The sequence below is a fragment of the Poecile atricapillus genome, chromosome W, assembly GCF_030490865.1.
Source record: "Poecile atricapillus isolate bPoeAtr1 chromosome W, bPoeAtr1.hap1, whole genome shotgun sequence".
NCBI classification, from domain to species: domain Eukaryota; kingdom Metazoa; phylum Chordata; class Aves; order Passeriformes; family Paridae; genus Poecile; species Poecile atricapillus.
The window spans coordinates 26,371,464-26,391,191 of NC_081288.1; the positions used below are offsets into that span (position 1 = coordinate 26,371,464).

The 19,728-nt window shown below is 49.0% G+C and overlaps 2 protein-coding genes across 6 annotated transcripts in view; one reads left to right on the plus strand and one right to left on the minus strand.

The window, feature by feature from the left end:
• The window catches only part of LOC131591706 (PRKCA-binding protein), a 30,181-nt gene extending 18,904 nt beyond the window's left edge, over positions 1-11,277 (plus strand). Inside the window, exons 1-13 of one of the 5 annotated variants that reach the window (XM_058862661.1) lie at positions 1,750-1,819; positions 2,623-2,714; positions 3,277-3,388; positions 3,779-3,907; positions 4,031-4,097; positions 5,369-5,458; positions 5,879-5,932; positions 6,033-6,095; positions 6,432-6,565; positions 7,324-7,416; positions 8,253-8,303; positions 9,557-9,701; positions 9,953-11,276. In XM_058862661.1, the coding sequence (XP_058718644.1) occupies positions 2,674-2,714; positions 3,277-3,388; positions 3,779-3,907; positions 4,031-4,097; positions 5,369-5,458; positions 5,879-5,932; positions 6,033-6,095; positions 6,432-6,565; positions 7,324-7,416; positions 8,253-8,303; positions 9,557-9,701; positions 9,953-10,194 (1,221 nt within the window). In that variant the 5' untranslated portion in view covers positions 1,750-1,819; positions 2,623-2,673 and the 3' untranslated portion in view covers positions 10,195-11,276. Of the gene's footprint in view, positions 1-1,749; positions 1,820-1,990; positions 2,104-2,622; positions 2,715-3,276; positions 3,389-3,778; positions 3,908-4,030; positions 4,098-5,368; positions 5,459-5,878; positions 5,933-6,032; positions 6,096-6,431; positions 6,566-7,323; positions 7,417-8,252; positions 8,304-9,556; positions 9,702-9,952 lie in introns of those variants that run through there. The other 4 variants (XM_058862663.1, XM_058862665.1, XM_058862664.1 and 1 more) reach the window with 4 other exon arrangements.
• Positions 11,278-13,776: 2,499 nt separating this feature from the next.
• Positions 13,777-18,630, minus strand: LOC131591702 (monocarboxylate transporter 3). The gene is made up of 4 exons (XM_058862657.1): positions 18,344-18,630; positions 17,715-17,858; positions 16,299-17,162; positions 13,777-14,168 (listed from the first exon to the last, which is right to left on the minus strand). The coding sequence occupies exons 1-4, from the start codon at positions 18,570-18,572 to the stop codon at positions 13,777-13,779; spliced, it is 1,629 nt and encodes a 542-aa protein (XP_058718640.1). The 5' UTR covers positions 18,573-18,630.
• Between the last annotated feature and the right edge of the window lie 1,098 nt (positions 18,631-19,728).

The window sequence follows — 19,728 nt, forward strand, 5'->3', positions numbered from 1 at the left end:
GACACGCGGTCCCCGCCGCACGGAGCAGTCCTGCCGGGGCGTGGGACGGACAGCGGGCTCGAGTCCTGCCTGTGTGCCATTTGCTTAAGCAGCTCTCTGTATTAGCTGCCAGCTTTGGGGAGGGTTCTGCGGGATGACCTCTTTGCTTGTTTTGCAGGGTCTCTCTCAGGACCGCAGCATCGCAGAATCTGTCCAGCTAAATTGTCACTGTCTCTAGGGCCACCCCCTCTCTGGGCTGATGTAACAGTGCTTATCCACCCTCATAGTGATCTTTTTTTTTTTCTTTTCCCTTTTGTTCCACTGTAATTCCATTCTGCAACTTGCAGCCCCTTTTTCTGGTCTTTAGCTGTGCAAAACCCCTCGGAGTCTGGCTCTGTCTTCTCTGTATCACCCTCAGCCACAGTCAAGTGCTGTTGCACTGCCGAGCCCCAGCAAGCTCTTCGTGCAGAGATCAGAGTCTGGCTCAGCAGCTCTGGAACTTCACTGATGTAAAATTCCCATCAGTGGCCAAGGTCAGAATGTCAGTCTCTTTTCTTCAGAGAGCTCCCACCTGAAGGACTGCACTTCTCATTCAGCTTCCCTTCATAAATAAATCACATCTTAGACCCAGGACTTCAGAATGATTATTAACAACACACTCTTTCCCCCTGCAGTCCAGCATTGTGGGTGGCTTCAGTCAGTTTTTTGATGTATGCAGACAAGAGGCTCACGGGGCTGCATACCACAAACACTGACTACCCTCTCAGCCAGCAAGAGAGGTCATCGCCATGGGCCAGTCCCTGTTCCTAGTCACGGAGGAGTTTTCAGTTCAAAGCGTACAATGTTGGGGTGGGTTTTTTTTTTTATCTGCGTCAGTAAGTCGGGTTTGGCAGCCTGGCAGTTGCTCAGAAGCCAGAAGCAGCTAGAAAAGATGACACATAATGCATCAAGGCGACCACATTTCTCTGGGAAATCAAAGCATTCTCCCAGTGGTGGTGCTGTCATGATGGAGGCAGGAGAACCATTTGAACACCCAACCACTGCCCCCACGCACATCGCAGAGGAGAGGAACGCGTGGAAGCCTGGCCATCCTGCCGCACACACGGCGCTGCAGTGGTTTTGCACACAGTTGTACTGACTGACTTCCACATCCCCTGGCATCCGATGCTTCCTCGGGTCGCTCCTGGCCTGCCAGCAGTAGGGGTGATTGTGCCAACCAATTTCACAGAATCACTGAATCAATTAGGTTGGAGAAGCCCTCTGAGATCAGAGAGTCCAACCTGAGACCAAACACCACTGTGTCAACCAGATCACAGCACTGAGTGCCACGTCCAGTCCTTCCTTAAACACCTCCAGGGACAGTGACCCCACCACCTACCTGGGCAGCCCATCCCAGTGTCCAATCACCCTTTCCACGAAGGAATTCCTCTTAATGTCCACCCTAAACCTCCCCTGGCGCAGCTTGTGACTATGCCCTCTTGTCCTGCCACTGGTTGCCTGGCAGAAGAGACCAATCCCCACCTGGCCGCAGCCTCCTTTCAGGGAACGGGAGAATGACCAGGTCACTCCCGGGCCTCCTTTTCTCCCGCCCGCTCGCCCGGGCCCGCTCGCCCGGGCCCGCTCGCCCGGGCCCGCTCGCCCGGGCCCGCTCGCCCGGGCCCGCTCGCCCGGGCCCGCTCGCCCGGGCCCGCTCGCCCGGGCCCGCTCGCCCGGGCCCGCTCCTCCCGTCCCCATGGCAACGCGGCGGGCGCGCGGGGGGCGGGGCTCGGGCGGGCGCTTCCGGGCGGTGCCGGCGGTGACGTGGCCGGCGGGGGCTGACGGCGCCGCGCGGCCGCTTCCGGTGAGCCTGGGGCCCCTCAGGGACGCCCCCCCGCGGCTGCCCCCGGGACGGTCCCGCTGGGCGGGGTGGGGCGGGGGCTGAGCTCGCCCCCTGCCCGGCCAGGCACTGCCCGCAGCCCCTGCCCGGCCAGCCCCTGCCCGCAGCCCCTGCCCGCAGCCCCTGCCCGGCCCCGTCTCGGGGTTTGCGGCACGGTGAGCAGCCGGTGAAGCCCTGGTCCCTCAGGGTGGGGTGCGGTGGAGGTGACCACCTTCCCGGCGTCACCGTGCCTTGGACGCCGCCGAAGGGTGGGCGGAACCCAAACGTGCCAGCTAATTACTGCCCGAAATTAAGTGGGAAGGGGTTTTGTGCATGGGGAAATAATGAGGCTTTGGGTGGAAAGCTTGAACACGGCCTGCCGAGAGTGGCGGTGAACGTCAAAAAGTGATGTGACTTGCTGTGAAAGTCGAGAACACGGAGATGTGTGATGGATGTCGGGGATAAAACTGAGTGTCTTGAGCAGCCGTGGTGCAGGTCGAGCGTGGGAAGAAGCAGGTTCGGGAAGGGACCACGTTTTGTTCTGTGCTTTGGAAATGCTGCAGGTTTGTCAGTCTTGGGTTTGGAACATGCAGCATTCAAACTCAAGGACTTTCTTCTCGAGCAGAGAACCAGGGACACCTGACTCGGTTTTCATCTTTTGATATAAAAGCAGAGACTACAATGTGGCATTCCAAAAAAGTAGAAGGAGATTAATAAGGGTGACAGGTTGGTTCTCTGTGTTTTTTTATTGGGATCATTCATTTATTTGGTTTATTCTTTCTTCCTAGGGAGTTTGGAATAAGCAGGTTCAGACAAACGGGCTCCACTGAAGCAAAACAATGTTTGCAGATTTGGACTATGATATTGAGGAAGATAAGCTGTGAGTATTTCACATATCTTTTCCTGGTGTTTATTACAATAGAAGTAGGCTTTGCAGCCAAGATCTAATGAGAGTTGATAAATTTACCTGTGCCTGACACTGTGCTGACCATCAGACTTCCTGTTCAGTGCTGATTTCCTGCTCCTTCTGGAGACTGGGGAAGAGGCATTGCAGTGCTGGTCAGCAAAGGAGAATGCGTTGCTCTGCAGTGAGTGCCTTGCATTTAACATAGAGCACTTGATTTGTATCACGTTTATGCTCTGCAAGTTGCCCTCTCACTCCGGCACTAAGTGCAGGAGAAACACTAAAGTGTGGTAGTGTTTCTTCAATGCCTAGCGATGGATGAGGGTGTCTCTTCCACCTCTAATCCTTGCAGGCAATCAATCCCAAGAAGAGGATAGCACAGGTATCTCCCGTGCTGTTATACTCAGTGGCAGAGGTGAAGGAATGAATTCAGATGTGCAGTGCTCATGATGTTTTCCATTTGTACTGACTCAGATAGCAGAGTTGTTTCATATACGGGCAGCTCTGCCTACGTTCAGTTATTCCGTTCTCTTTGTAGGGGCATCCCCACTGTACCTGGGACAGTGACCCTGAAGAAGGACTCCCAGAACCTGATTGGGATCAGCATTGGAGGAGGAGCACAGTACTGCCCCTGTCTCTACATTGTCCAGGTGGGCACCTGGGGAAGAAAAATAAGCCATCTTCTTAAAACAGTGTTGGCCTGAGAGATGGGAAGTGTGGAGAGAGAGCTCTATGCTGTTTGTTTTTCTCAAAGTGGGAGATGACATCTGACTTTTCAGTGAAAAGATTTCCTTACTCTTGTACCTGGTAGGTGTGGAAGAATTCAATTAGGCCTTCTGGAATTATCCTACTCCGTGGAGAGCATGCTAGAATTCACAGGGGAGCAGTGTGACAGCAGATTCCCAACATCAGGAAATCCTGTGCTAGAGGAGGCACATCCCAGGGGCAAGAACAAGATGACCAGCCCACCTCTTGGTTTGTGGTCTTTAGCTCTGCATTAGCCTTTCTCCTGATTGCAAACTGCCTGTGCTCTGTCTTAGGTGTTTGATAACACCCCAGCAGCCTTAGACGGCACCGTAGCAGCCGGGGATGAAATCACAGGAGTCAACGGGAAATCTGTCAAAGGGAAGACCAAAGTGGAGGTGGCCAAGATGATACAGATGGTAAAGGTGAGAGGTAGGAGGGGGACACTGGAGCTTCTGGGTCATAGTTGGCAGCTTATTGTCCTTGGGTAAAGGGAGCCACAGCTGCCTGCTTCCAGCACAGATGTTTGGCATTTGCTTTTTCTGCAGGGAGAAGTGACAATACACTACAACAAGCTTCAGGCTGACCCAAAGCAGGGCAAGTCTTTGGATATTGGTAAGACTGGCTTCTTTCTCCCTAGAGTGTTATAAACTGATGTGGAAAGGTGAAAGATTGGTCCCAGCTAAAACCAAAGTAAAATTCCGTTTTGTTTTTTGCTCTTTACTCAGTAGTTTTCAAATGGATACTGTCAAACAGAGTTACAGGTTTAAAAAAAATCCTTCCCTGACTTTCTGAAATAGGCTTGAAAGTTAAGTCAAGATTTAACTGTTGTTGTAGGAGGCTTGTTTTTCCTGTGCTGTGTTTAGCATGGATGATGAATCTCAACTGCATAATAACTTAATTTATTTTTAATTCATGTTATGCTGACCTGTTTTTAGATGTACACAGAAATGTGTCAATTGAAAGGCATTGGTGGTGATCTCTAAGCTTGGAGAACAGTGATGAAATACCTATCTACACTGAGTTTTGTACAAACATAAATTTTATGGGAGACAGGAGAGCCTTTATTGCTAAAACGAAGTGTCTGGTTTTGAACTAAGCCTACACATCTGTCTGTTATATGGTCTGCCTTTCTCACTTTCAGCAAAATCTATCCACTCTCTTTGCTCTCATTTCTTTTCCTGGTGATTATGCTGCTAATAAATTGACAGGAGTTCTGGAAAATTGTGAGTAGTGAGCTGGATTTCTTGGAAAACAGAAGTGTGATGAGAATATGGTATTTTCCAGTACACTATGGCTTCAGCTGAATTCTTGGGATCTGCAGGCAAGTCTGCTTGTAAATAAAGGTGGCTGAGTCATCAGGTTCCAAGGAGGGCATAGATGTCTCTAGTAGTTTGCAATGTATGACAACCAAAAACAGAAATTCTATCAAGAGGTGGCCAAAGGGTTTAACTAGGATTCAAAAAGTAAAAGTAAGGAAAGAGACAACACTGAGCATTAAATCCTGATTGTCTTTCAGCCTCATCTCCTGACTTCAGCTGAAGTAATACAGCAGACGGCATAAGCAAAGTTTTGTTCCAAATATCAAGATCAGTGCTTTGGTTATAGCAAAGTGATTGATTGGGACAGTCTACCAGAAGAATTGCTGGAGCTCTATTGATTGAAGTGTTTAGGATGTGAGGGCAGAGCAGATAGGCAAGTCAGAATATGTGTTATGCGTGGCTGGACCAGAGTGTCCTGTTTCTGTGCTATTCTTTCTTCTTGCTGCCTCAGTACTGAGTTAACTGCAGTTTATCCAGTGCCTGGAAAAACAGTGAAATGTGCTGGTGAGCTTTTCACGCCCATGGAAGTGACCCTGCTGCTTGTTTGTAACTTTGTTTTGGTAGTGTTGAAGAAGGTAAAGCACCGACTGGTAGAGAACATGAGCTCAGGGACAGCCGATGCCCTGGGGTTAAGCCGAGCCATACTTTGCAATGGTAAGTATTGTCCAGGAGGACATTTTCATAATGGAGTGCTTACTCTCCTGTGTTTGTCTACTTTTTATTCTTGCTTGCATGGTCCACATTCTTTTCTTCTGCTCTGCCTTGCTGTTGTGATTGTCTCTGCTCTTCCTGAGTGATATAGCCTGTCCTTGTGGCCACTTAAATGTTATCTTAGGTCAGATTAATTTAAAGCAGGGACTAACTTAGTGAAGGCCTATAGGTCATGACTCCACACCATAAAATTAGTTTGCAGTCATTTTAAAAGCTTCCCATGTTGTATCACAGGACAGGCATGAAGGGGCGAGGGAAATTTGAACCAAATATATGAAACCAGTATTTTTCCACCCAGTCAGGTCTTAGCCATGTCCTGAATGTGACTTGTAATTCTGTATTCTGATTCTTGCTTCTATTCAGATGGACTAGTGAAGAGATTAGAGGAGCTGGAGAGGACTGCAGAGTTATACAAAGGTAAACTTGGCATTCCATCAGACTCCGGATGGGAGAGAACGATGCTTTCATTGTGTTTCAGTGAAGTGACTTACATGTTTTTTTCTGACTTCCATCACAGGTTTGACAGAGCACACCAAGAGTCTTCTCAGGGCTTTTTTTGAGCTATCTCAGACACACAGAGGTAAGGAATCTTGAGCAAAGGAGCACAAATCTTTGACCTTCAGTTTCAGGAGTTTTTGTTAGTACTTAGTCGTGTGATTCCCTCACTCAAAGAAAACAAAGGGTTGCAGAAACGAGCTGGGAAAGGATGCTCTGCTGCATTGCCAATGCTAACACAGGCCCTGTCCTTCATATGAGACACTGGGAAATGTCCTGCCCAACACTGCTATTTAGGGAATATGTAGCATTATCCCACAGCTAATTGTATGGTTATGGGAGGCAATTCTAATACTGGAGATAAGATTTTTCTTGGGGTTCACCTCTTCATTCATCTGTCTGTATTATTCTGCTCATGCAGCATTTGGAGATGTTTTCTCTGTCATTGGTGTACGGGAACCACAACCTGCTGCCAGTGAAGCCTTTGTGAAATTTGCTGATGCCCATCGCAACATTGAGAAGTTTGGGATTCACCTTCTGAAAACAATTAAGCCGGTAAAGAATTTAACCAAAGGAGTAAAGAGTTTGGAGAAGAGGGGAATCTAGAAAGGCAGAAGCCTGTCTTTAAAGGTGTAGTCTTAAAAGTTCATTCATTGTGGGAAGAAGGATCTTTGTCTGCTTTCCTTCAGGGAGCTCTCTTCAAAATGAAAAGAACATGAGAGGTAACATAATGAATATATCAACCTTGTCCCATGACTTCTGCACATGAGTATATTCCTCTCCTTTTCTTCTGGGGATGAGGGAGGAGTGTGACCAGTGTAGTACATGATATTGGCACCCATAACTGCATTGTGTCACTAAAAGAGTTCAGATAAGCAACTGAGGAGCAATGTAAGAATTTCAATCCATGTATTTGAGTGAGAGTCTCCAGGGGATCAGTGCACTTCGTTTAGCAAAGAGAGAATTTAAGTGTTGATTTGGGCAACACTTTCAGTGCTGTGTTGGATGGACAGTGCTGGGTTATGAAACTTTGAATCAGGGAGAGCTGCAGCTGAAAATAAAATGAGTCAAAAGCAGATGAATCCAGGCTAGAAGTGAGGCAGGCATTTCTAGCACTGGAACCACTTGCTGGTGTCAGTAATGGAGGCTCTAACCATTCTGAGCCATGATCAAGTATCTTCTTTCAAATATGCTGTAGTTCAAAGAAGAGTTAACTCGAGGCAGCCTCATGACCCGTGCTGGGTAGAATGTTGCACTTGAATTATAGTCATGCTTTTTAATCTTAATTCAGCAACGGGGTGTTTCCCTTGCAGATGCTCACTGACTTGAATACCTATCTGAATAAAGCCATTCCTGACACAAGGCTGACTATCAAAAAATACCTGGATGTCAAGTTTGAATATTTGGTGAGCTGCTTGTTTTTTGGTTTTTGTTTATTCCTAAGTGCTGGTTGAAATTAACTTTCATAGAATCATCCTGAAATCACATCTAGCCTATGTGATCACAAATCCATCCTTCCATAATCCATGAGAGAATGCCCTGTTTTTTCCAGTTCTTTGTTTACTGCCAGACTCAGATAAAAAAACACCTGCTTTTAACCTAGCTCTTCTCACTGGTAAGTACCACATAACTTATTTTCTACATGATCAAAATTATTTCCTGATTTATTTCTAAATAGTTCCTCTTCAGCTTAGGCTCTTGAACTCCTCTAAAGAGGTCCCCAATCCATATTTTTCAGGTAATTTTGGACTCTTTCTTTAGCCAAAGTAAACAACTGTCAAATCATATTAGCTTTAATTTAGACGTTGCCTTTGTTTTTTTTCCTTTCTCCATTCCACTCAGCCCTTGTTTTCTACCCAAAAGGGCTGAGGTTGCTCAGTGCGCCTATTCTGTAACTGTAGGAATCTATTTCTTTTTGCCCACTGAGAGAAGTACTTGGAGCTGCAGCCCTAAGGCAAGGGGATATAGCAGAATCTCTTCCTAATCAATCCTTCCTTAATCTTTTTCTTTCCTTCTTTATTTATTCCCATCTCATACTTTTCTTGTACTGTCTTTTCCCAAAGAGTAGATGAACACAGGATTTTTCCTACTGTGCTTTCTTCAGAGTCTTTCTACTGAAGGAAGGAAGGCTTGGAATTGTACAACCTCATGGGTATTGGGTGATGATGAAGTTGTTTCTGATTTTTAATAGTTCCTTCTTGTTTTGCTTTTTTCTTTTTTTTTAACCTTTAATTCTGCAAAGTCTTACTGCCTGAAAGTCAAAGAGATGGATGATGAAGAGTACAGCTGCATTGTGAGTATCAGTACAATTGCAAAACTCCTGTGCCTGTCAGCATCCAAACTAGTGGATGCATGCTAAGGAATTGCATACATTTGTTCTTAATGTATTAGAAATAGGGGATCCTTAAATGCTGCCTGGTAAGCACTGCAGCTTGTTTGCTCAGTGGTTGCTTTTCTCAGTGTTTAAGTACTGTTAGGTTATGTAAGGAGGATTAAGGTGTTATCTTCACAGATTCCATTTGTGTGTAGTGTGCAGCTTATCATTAATTATGGACTCATTTCTGAGAAATGGAGATTTAGCTTCTCTTCCGCAAAATGTATGCGAAACTGCATTTTTAAGTGAAGTAAATTGATTAAAGGATCTCTCTTAGCAATAGGGGGTTTGGGGTTTTAGGGCTTTAATCCTTAACAGCTCTGTTTAAAATAGCTAAAGGTATCCCATAAATTCCAGTTTCCCTGCATGAAAGTAGCTTCTTTTTTTATCCTATGTAGCAATCTAAGAGCAGGCATTTAATTTTTTGGAATGCCTAGTTCCCAAGTGCTAAGAAGGAATCAGACTCCTAACCCAATCCTTCATTCTATGTTTGCTTCAAAATGGAAAGGAGAGAATCCCCATCTTGCCCAGCAGAACAACAGCTTTGGGTTTTGGCACGTGCAGTGTGTGTTAGCAAGCGGTAGACTGGGGCATGGAATTTTCTGTATGTTATGTTTGCAGGTGCAAGGGAATGATGCTTCATTTCTGACAGACTTAGCCCCTTTCCAAACTGTTTTGCAGGACAATGTATAGGTCCCTGCTTGCTTTTGGTTTCCAGCGTTATGTCTGGAGGGTTGTAGATACCAGCGGGTTCCCTGTGTAGATACGTAATTCACTATGCAATCATACAGGGCAAACCTTACAGAGGAGGCCAGAATTTTTGTGTGCTGGATATAAACTTGTTTGTTCTTAATGCCTGTCTTACTAGTCCAGGTAAGAAGCCATGCCACTTCTCCATGCTGGGCTGGAAGGTCCCTGTCCTTTTGCATTTGCTTAGTAGTGATGCTTTTCTTTACCATGGTTGGTGTGTGTTTGGCCTTCAAAGCGGCCCCACTGACTGCCAGTTTTGACATGGCTCAGTGTTCCTCATGGTTCCTGCTTCCTGACAGCAGTTCCCGTGTGCCTGAGAGGTCTGTAATAACCCAAGGTCATTGTGAGTCCACCTTGGTAGGCAGGCTGTGTGTGCAAGCACTGTTGTGGGAGTCTCTAAAACGGCGCCGTGTTTTTGGCAGGCTCTGGGTGAGCCTCTCTACCGGGTCAGCACTGGGAACTACGAGTACCGCCTCATCCTGCGCTGCCGTCAGGAGGCCCGCACGCGCTTTGCCAAGATGAGGAAGGACGTGCTAGAGAAAATAGAGCTCCTGGACCAGAAACATGGTGGGTGCCACTACTGAGTTCAGCAGACATGACTTTAGCCTTTGTGTTCCTCCTTTGTCTCAGCTCAGAAGACAGCTCAGTTCTTCTTTGCTGAAGAACTCCTTTGTGGCTGTAGCTGAGACAACAGCCGTGAGGGGCCAAAAGGGATTGATGTGTAGGAGATGGTACATCTCCTGATAATTGATCACAGCCTTCACACTGTTTGGGAAGGAAGTTTTCACACTTTTTCCCCCAACATGTCTCCACTACAGTTCAGGACATCGTGTTCCAGCTCCAGCGTTTTGTCTCCACGATGTCCAAGTACTATGACGACTGCTACGCCGTGCTCCGGGACGCAGATGTCTTTCCCATCGAGGTGGACCTTGCCCGCACCACTCTCAGCTATGGGCAGAAGGACACGTACACAGATGGGGCGGAGGAAGAAGGAGAGAGCGAGAGAGAGGGTAGTGGGAGGGAGGATACAAATGGAGAGAAGCTCATTGATGATGCCTGAGTGTGTCAGCATGGCCAGAGGGAGGACTTTGCAGACTTATGAAAACATATATTTCACGTGGCCATTCATCCTCCATTATTTCTCTGTGTGTCCAGCCTGGGATTCCTCCTCTGCTTTGGGTGGGGTAGCTGGTTGGATTTGGACCAACTTCTGCTTTCCTCTCTTTTCCTTTGCTTGTTTGCCTGGATATTCTTTTTGCCCCTGGAGACTTCTGTTACCCAGCCTGGGTATTGTGGTGTGGGGAGGAAAGGCTGCTCCCACACCGCTGTGTGCCTCTGTGCAGGCAGGACTCTGCTGAGCACATGGGCAGCACCACTCCCCTCTGGCACATGGAAGCTGGTTAAGGGTTTGGAGGTGATTACAAATGGTGAGAACAGCCCCCTTCCGTCCTCCCCTTGTGCTGTGGGGAAGTGTTAGCATCACTGCTTGCTGTCTTCAAGCTCCTTCTGAGGATCCATGTTAGGACCATCATGGAAATACCCCATCTTTAAACAAGAAGGAGACACAAAGCCTTCTGGAGAGAGGAAGACATGCTCTTTAGGCAGAGGCTTTGGGATTTTTTTAGTGTAAAGAATGACTAGCGTGCTCTTCTCTCTGCACATCTATTTTGTGCTGCCTCTAGGCCAGCCAGCAGCAGCCCAGCTATCCTCCCATTCCCTAGCACAAGGGATGGGGGAAAAGGAAAGCTGAGGTGAGACTGCTTCTTTCCTCCTTCCTTTTCTCTTCCCCTGCCTCCATCCCTGTGGGCCAATCCCAGATGCAGATGGCACTTCCTCTGTTAGTGAGCAGCACAACTGCCGGGAGTGGTGTGCTTCTTGGGGCAGGCGCTTTGACTTCTCTGTCATTACATTCTAGTGGTTGTGAGAAGTTATTTAAGGGCATTAATTTATTATCAAGATTTTTTTTTAATTTGTTTTTCTCTTTGATTGTTTTTGGAGCTTCTTCATCTCTTGTGGGTGCCTGGAAAAAACCATCCATGGTCAAGCTGCTCTGGAGAATTTAAACAGGACTGATGTAGTGACTATTGTCTATAATAAATATGTGACATTTCATTTCATGTCCTTCATGCCTTTCCTGCAAGAGATTTATTTGCTTATCTTCCATTGGTTTTAATCTTAAATTATAATGTTGGGAAGAAGGGTGTCATGTGCTGGCTATTTTTTTCTTCTCATACTGGTGCACAGTCTCAATGCCAAATCTGCAGCGCAGATTTCCAGAGGAAGAGAGTTACAAATGCTGTAGCAGTACCAGTCCTCCAGTACTACCACTTTCTCTGCATTTTTGCTTCCCAAGGAAACACCAGGTGCCTCAGTCCTGCCAAGGTGGCATCCCTGTGCCCCTCCAGGGCCAGCTTCTCCACACAGCTCAGCTGTTGCATCACAAGCTTCAGCTGATGATTAAGTCCCTGATCCTCTTTCAGAGTTGTTTGTTGTGCCAAAACACAGAGCAGTTGAGAGGAACTGAAAACGCTTCAGCGGGGTCTGCCTGAAAGCCATTGAGGCAAAGTGTAAAGCAGCATAGCTGGGGTTTTTAGGAAGAGGTCTGGGAATCTTGCAACACTGTCTGTAGCAAGTTCTCATACCCTAAGGGCTTTTATTTGCTTTTGTGAAAAAAAATTTAAGAGCAGGAGGCTTAATGGAAAATGTTGACTTGTGACAAGGAAACAGAGGAGGCCTTGTTCTAGCAACCAGCGTGGCTGACAAGGCAGTTGTTTTCATGCGGTAGACCTTGGACCTCTGGGAAGTTGTGAGCTCCTTCTTGGAGGGCATACTAGTGAATAAGGGAAATCCAGCCTGGGGTTGCTGGGAAAAGAGCTGCAGAACAACTTGGTCTAGCAGAAACAGCAATCTTACCTTGTGGCAGGGGAAAAGCTTTGAGTGCGCTGGATGAATGCCTGCAGGGCCCCAGCAGCACCCTTGCTGCTGCTCTCATTCTCCCAGAGTTTTGTATCTGGGGTTTGTTATGGGGTTTAGTCTCATATGGGATGTTTCTAAGGAAGTTTGAGTAGGAAAAAGCCCAAAGTCACGACTATGACTGGCTCAAACAGTGATGTTAGGTATGGTGGGACAGAGTACAGCCTCATAGGGTTTACCTTCTCCCCTCCTCAGAATTTCTAGTTCTGTCTCTTCTTAAACTGATACTCTTCAACAGCTTTATTTTGCTCATCATTTACTGCTATTTTTGTTTGGGAGCACCTAGAATGAAACCCTTTCCATCATGTCCCCACTTCTCTGCTGTGTTCAAATGGCTTTATGGATCCTGCAGACTGCCAACTACCCATTAATTTGTAGGAATGAAACACAGCTTTTGGTGGCCCCACGAGCTGCCTGCCCTGTAGCCCTCTGCTTAGTTTTTGATCTCTTGTTATAGTCACAGGTTCCCCCAGGGTCTCTGAGGTGAAGCAGTTCAGGAAACCGGAAGAAAGAGCTTTAGCCGGGGGTGTTTATAAAAGATCCAGTCCTAAAGCAGATTAGAAGTGGTTTAAGCATGCCAGGGAAGGCTGTCCTCTCTGAATCTAGAAATCCACCTCTGCAGCAGGGGGTGAGGGGGTCATGCCTGCCTTACCACGTGCTCCAACACCCTTGTTAGTAGCACTCAGGGACTGGGGCTTGTCCTTCTGCCTTACCTTTGATTCCTTTATGTAAGGAGGTTTTCTCTATTTAAGAGGAAAACACAGGCACGTCTGGTGCCATTCTTGCTCAGTGGATAATCGCCTGGGACATGGTTATTTACCTGTCTTGAAACCCCCACCCCCGCAGGGGCCAAGTTGTTCCCTTCACACGTCAACGAGACTCGTTTGAGCCTAGATAAAGCTGGCTTGGTGCTATTCCTGTCAGCAGGGCTCCGTACTGTGGGCTGCACACCTAATGGCATTAGCCTTTCTTAGGTGTCTTCTTGTACCTCAGCAGCAGCCTCTAACAGCGCTTCCCTACTTGGGGAAGCAGCATCAGGTGTCACTGCCCCAGCTTTACCATCCACAAAAGATGTGCCAGGCAGAGGTGGTTGGAGCTGGTGGTCTCCTGGTTTGGCAGTGTCCCAGGGAGGTGTTGCAGAGAGCCTGGTGTCTACCCCCATGCTGGTGGCACCTGGTAGCTAGGAGCTACACCACCTCCTAAACGTGCTGCCAGTGAGACTGAGACTATCCAGACCGTGGAAGTGGGGTGAAGGAAATACTGACACCAGAACAGAGCGTACCAGATCTGATTACAAAGAGTCTCTAATTGTTTGTGTTCTGTATTGTGACAATGCAGAAGGAAAAGGAGAGTCCTTGGCAGCCTCTTCAGAAGACTTTCTCCAGAGCTGGTTTGAAAGTGAGGAAAGAAGATTATTATTTTTTTCTTTTTGGTGTTTGGGCTGCTCTGAGCCTGTGTTGTACCAGCATGGGTGCAGGATGCAAGTAGACATATCACTGGGTAGGATATGGGCATATGTACATAAGGACCAGCTATTCTTATACCTCTCCCTCTTATATCTTACATCTGCCTTTGTCCCAGCTTTCTGCTCCCTGCATCCCACCTACCCTCCCATGCTGAGGTGCTTGCAAACAAGGCTGGTTTCATACATCCCCATTCTCTGCCCTGGCTAAAAACTGTCCCTCTCCACCATCTGGTCAGCATTGCAGCCATCTCGTGCCAGCACCTCCCCATCCCCTGCAGGACAGCCGCCTCCCTCCCCTCTCTGCTCCTCTGCCACGTGGTTGGCCTCCTCGTTGGCCACCACCACGGCGTTGTCAGTGCTGTGGGCTGGCTGGTGGTTGTCGCTGCTGTGCTCCTCAGCTTCCTGCACGTCGGACTCTGCTTCCTCGGTGTCGCTCCCACCTCCTGCAGTAGGGTTGTTCTCTGGAGGAGGCTCCTTCTTCCCTCGGTTCAGGCAGCAGTAGCTGGCGACACCCAGGAAGAGAGCAGAGAGCACGACCTCTGAGCCCGCCAGGTAGAAGATCACCTCATAGTTCTTGAGAGCATCGACCAGGCGGCCTGATGGTTGGAGAAGACATAAGGTGGTTGGAGAAGACATGAGATGGTTAAATTTGGCCTAGGCACTCCTGCAGGGACAGCCCAGTGCAGGTGGGCAACACCTGCATTTGGCTGAGGACCCATTCCTCAAGGGAAGGGCAAGAAGCCTGAATAGCTAAAAGTCACCCTGGGAAAGAGCCACACTGTACTTCAAAGGAAAGTAAAGTAACCATGCATGGTTGGTGTTTTCCCTTGTCTGGACAAGCTTAAGTAATTGTGACACCCTCATGTTAGGGTTCCACTCCATGGTGAGCCATCTTCTACTAGCCAGGGTGGGAAAAGCCTCTCATGATTTGGATTGGCCAGTCTCAGAAAATAAAGTTTGAGAGGCATTGCTATTTCTCAAGCTATTATGTCAGGAAAACATTCTGAAGGGAAGAACAAATTTCTTTTTGGCAGAGAAATCCCTTTGGTTGGCCCACACCTGATGATTTCTGTGCCAGAGATATTCTAAATATATATTTTCTGAATCCACTGGGGCTGGCAATGGAGGAAGAGCTCCCAGTCCTTGGTGCTGGGGAGCATGAACAGGTGCCTTGCTGCAGGCAGGATGCAGCCATGGGACTGCACTCTCCCTCCCGGTCTCTCATGCTCGCAAATACACATGTGACCCCCAGTTCCTGCTGTGCTACAGGGCTGAAACCAGCCCTGGGAGATGCTGAGGTGCCTCCTGGAGCACTCACGGGAGTCACGTGGCGAATTCCTCCGCAGGTGAATGTGCCCCTGTTCAGCCAAGCCGGATGGCGAGCGAGGATCCTGCGTGCCCCAGCGCGTGCGTGTGCGTGTGTGTGTGTGAGGCTTATCCTGTGCCAAACCCCCTCAGCCCCACGGAGCGGGAAGCAGCTCAGGAGGATTACACCAAACAAAGCCACTCTGTTCAACCCCCTTCTCCCAGCCGAGCACTGTTCTCCCTGAGTCCGAGCCATCGGGATTGTCAGAGCACTCAAGCTTCCTGCACCAGGGGGGTCCTACAGCCCCCAACATGACCTGGCTGCCCCCAGCACGGTTCTTTGGTGACCCCACGCTGTCTGTGTGCCACTGTACGTGCACACAGCACCATGGCACAGCTGAACTGAGGCAGGAGGGCTGAGGGATGTCCCTTGTTAGCACCCCACAGGTGTGTCTTGCTCCTTGGGGCAAGGTGCTGTTAAATCCCACTCTCCCTGCAGCTGCCTCCAAGACACGTATTTCTTCACCCTCCCTGGCCTGGGACTGCTGACTGCCCCACAGCTTATAAAGTGAGACATGAATTATTGCTAGCATTTAAGAAGGTATTCTCTTGGCTGCCAAATTTTACTTGAGAACTGGTTGGAGTTGCTGAGGGTGGGTTCTACTCTTACCTGGAGGTTTGTGCTGAGGAAAAGACCTTTCACACCAAGGTCTTCAATGATGGGCTTTAGCCCATGTGCTACAGCTGAAGGAAGGGAGTACAAGAAAGAACAGAGTGGTTCCTCCCTGGGGATTTTCCATAGTCTTGTCCCTGACTCTTCCTTGCAAATCAGGAAACTGCACTGTGTTTGGAAATAAGCCTTGGGCATGATTTGGCTTTCTCACATGTGATCAGACACTTAACATTAATCTACAACCACCTCTATTCAACAGCCTGTTTTTATGGGCTGTTTGTGGGGCATGGACTTTACTAGGGTCTGTGGCCGAGACTAGACTGGCTGAAAAGCTGCAAGTGTCTTAATCCTCTTAGAAAAATTACCAGCAAATGCCTCAGGGGACTGTACAAACTGTTTTGACTTGACTGACAACAAAACACCTGTGCCTTGGAATTGGGATCAGAACAAGCTGAGATCACTATTCACAGTGCCAGTCAAAAGGCCATGGCTACCAAGGAGAAATTGAGAGACACTTGCTTTGTCCTAATGAAGGCTCTCAAAGGTTTGCCTGCAGCATGTGCCTGACCCTGTCCTTAACATGATTCTATGCAGCATTTGTAGTGAAGGCAGAGATCAGCTCTTAGCTTCTAGAGCGAATTAAAAATTGAGAAATAGGATCTTTCTTCAAGTGTTGTGTCCATGCCCAATACCTGCAATGCTGTGGAACGCTGGCAGCCAAACGAACCACCTGTAGCAAGACACCTACCTGCAGAGGGTGGGCCGATGAGCACCGCGAAAGCCTCGATAAGTAGGACCAGCCCAATGGCGCTGGAGAACTTCTGGGAGCCAACGATGGCCATCAGCACCTCGAACTGCAGGGCCCCCACCATGCCGTAAGAGATGCCAAAGAAGACACAGAAGATGACCAGCCCCGTGTAGTTGCTCGCCCTGGCACTGCAGATGTCTGTCAAGCCATTGAAGAGCATGGAGAAGCTGAACAGATACGCCACATGAGGGCGGACCCACTTCAGCCCTGCCACCATGCCACAGGCTGGGCGGGCAAAAATGTCTATAAAACCAATGATGGAGAGCAAGAATGCGGCCTCTGTGTCTGGTACACCTGTGTCCTTGGCATAGTTGACCAGCAGTATGGGGGGCACGAAGAGACCCAAGACCAGGATGAACTTTGAAATGGTGTAAATGATAAACCCTCGGTTGGAGAAGATACTGAAATCCAGGAGCTTCTTCCCTTTCTTGGGCTTCTTCTTGGCTTTCTTGCCTTTCTTGGTTCCATCAGTGGTGCTGAGTCCCTCCTCTGACTTCCCTCCTATGGGCAGCATCTCCTTGGCTTCATATTTGTCCTGAGCTTTCCCCATCTTCCTCTTCATGCCCATATCCAGGGGTCTCATGACTGCCCCACAAGTGCAGCAATTAAGCAGAAGGCCCCCCATGATAAGGAACCCTCCTCGCCAACCAAACTTCTCCAGCAGCACTTGCCCCAGTGGAGAGAGGGAGGAAAGGAAGACAGGGCTCCCAGCAGCTGCCAGTCCATTGGCGAGAGGCCGACGCTTGTCAAAGTAGCTACCCAGCATGATGAGTGAGGGCTGGAAGTTCAACGCCATACCCAGACCTACATGGAAGTGAGAGCCAGGAGGGAGACACGGAGTGCAAGAATATGAGATGTGTTTTGCAACAAGCTGAAAACTCCCCTCAGACTATGCTAGTCCTGAAATCCCATGATGGGATGAATGTATTCCTCACAAGCCACTGTGCCTTCATGTTGGTGGATTTCCCCTGCAGAAGATGGGCTAGACCAGCCTGTCCACCTGAAGTGGGTTTGAATCAGGTAATTGTGCTCACGCTTAGGCAGGACCTGAGCCTTACACAGGAGTTCTGCCTCTTTCCACCTGCCACTGTGTAGTGATGCCACTTACCGCAGTCACCGTGATCACTGAGCACCACTTAGGTTTCTTCTGTCTCTCAACCACAGGCCCTGGCTGTTTAGATCCAGCAGGTGCATCCCTCACATGTGCAACATTCAGGACTAGATGCTTCCCATACTGTGTGCAAATGGGTGAGGGAGACCTGATACTAGACACGGCAGTACTAAAGGGAAATACAACACGGTCTTGGCTCTTCCCCAGGTAAGCCTGTGTTGCCCCCCAAATCCTGAGGCTCTTACCTGTCAGCACACCAGCTGTCAGATAAAGCTCAATGATATTGGTGGTAAAAGATGCCAGGATCATCCCAGCAGAAGCTAGCAGCCCACCAATGAGCATCACAGGCCGGCAGCCAAACTGGTTCACCATAATGCTGCATACTGGTCCTAGGAGGAAGCAGACGAGAGAGAGTAGGTGATCAGGAGACAGGACAACTGGGAAGGGGCAGGCAGCCTGAGCAGGGCACTCAGGGAAGATGAAGCTGTAATGATGAAGCTCACAGCTGGGCTGCTTAGATACACATCTGTTGGGCCTGGCCGAGGGAGAGAGGCTGGTGGTGTGGAGACTTCTGTTCTGTCCTGCCTTTGGACCCTGTTCCCTGGTACTTGGTGTGAACAGCACTTCAGCAGTGGGAACAAACCCTGTATCAATTGTCTGGGACGTAGGTGGGGAGACCTGAGAGGTCTCCTGGGGCAAAGGAAACAGGGATATGGGATGCAGCACACCTCCAGCAGAGAAGTGGTAGGACAATTGTATTCTGTATCATGGCCAGGCCAGTGAGCATAAGAAGAGACCATGGGGACATGATCTGGGCCCATGGCAGGGTGGGAAAGGTGTGAGTTGAGGAGGGGGAAGTGTGTCCAAGCATCACCTGTTCCATAGAGCATGGCCAGCATGATGGAGGAGATCCAGGCTGTGTCACTGTAGCCCACGTGGAAATCTTTCATGAGCTCCTTGAAGTAGACACTGACGGCTTTTGGGAAGGCATAGGAGAAGCCAGTGATCACAAAGCAGCCAAGGAGCACAATCCAGCCCCAGCCACCATCTGGGGGTTTCACAGGAGCTGGGAGTTGCCCTTCTTCTGGGTCAGGTCTCCCCATCTTCTAACCTGGGAATGGAAAGGCAGGCAGGGAGGAAGTAGGGTGACAGAGAGAGAGAGAAAGTCTGCTGGTGCTGCAAGAAGAGAAGAGAAAAGCAGAGCAGCAAACATTTACTACAAGGTTTCTCTCCATGCCCACCATCTCCAAGCTCTGAGACACTCATTGGGGGGCCACATCTGCGCTTTGTACCCTGATCCTGCCAGGCGAGGTGGGATTGCTTTGGGGTGTAAGGTCATGCCTCAGCTGGGCAGAGGTGGGAAGCTCTCCCTGAGACTGAGGCAGCCCAGAGCTCCATAACCCCTGGGCAAACACAGCTGAGAAGTGTCACGGCTCCCAGGTGAGCCTGGAGTGCTCCATCTGATGCAGCATCAGGATCTGCAACATTCAGATCCCCCTTGCTTCATATCCAGCCTTGCCTACAGATGGTGTGAGGCAAAGACCAGCAGTGTGAACCCTTTTTGTTTCTTAAAATCTGCCTTTGAGCCTCTCCTATGCTGGTCTGCTCCTGTGGGGAGCCCTGCAGGACCTGCCCTGCCGTAGGAGCCTCCAGCAGTGAGGCAGAGAGATCCATTAAGCCCTCTGTGCTTTCCTCTAGGAGGCCCCAGTGCATGGCACTCTCCTTCTCCCTCCCCTCCCCGCCATTAGGGGCCAGATTTCCGAAATAGGTGAAGGGGGAGAGCTCAAAAAACGGTGGTTATTTGCATGCCAGAGAGATTAGGGCTCTGTACCTACACGAAGGGGCCGGAACAAAGCCTAAGTGGGGAGGAGGAGGGAATTAGAGGGGATGTCTTGTGAGTTGCTCTCAGGGCTCTTAAGCTGCCCAGGAATTTTGCTCCAGCTGCCTGCTATGGGTATGCATTTCATTTCTACCTTAGGTACCAGGTCTCTGCCCCTTCCAGCACTATTGGCCACAGTCTCTTGGTCAGCCAGGATTGTTTTCACACCTGTACGCAAAGCCATCACTGGACCTAGACTACAGATGCTCCCAAGTAGATTAGACAGGCATTCTCCATGCCTGAACTGGGGATTTTTGGGTCTGGTTTGCCTTCTATCAGTCTCTTGCTGGCAGCACACTCCTAAAAAGGGTCCTGAGAGCCCAGCTCTCTTGGCTGAAGGACTGCAGGATGGCAACAGCTTCCTCATCTCTTGGCACCAG

Bases quoted from the DNA above. Each gene is read 5' to 3' on its own strand.
- LOC131591702 (XM_058862657.1), bottom strand. From the start codon at position 18,572: ATGGGGAGACCTGACCCAGAAGAAGGGCAACTCCCAGCTCCTGTGAAA. The intron at 17,859-18,343 runs GTGATGCTTGGA...GCTTCCTCCTAG, and splicing joins GGCCATGCTCTATGGAACAG to GACCAGTATGCAGCATTATG. The intron at 14,169-16,298 runs GTAGGTGTCTTG...TCCAACCATCAG, and splicing joins CATCGGCCCACCCTCTGCAG to GCCGCCTGGTCGATGCTCTC.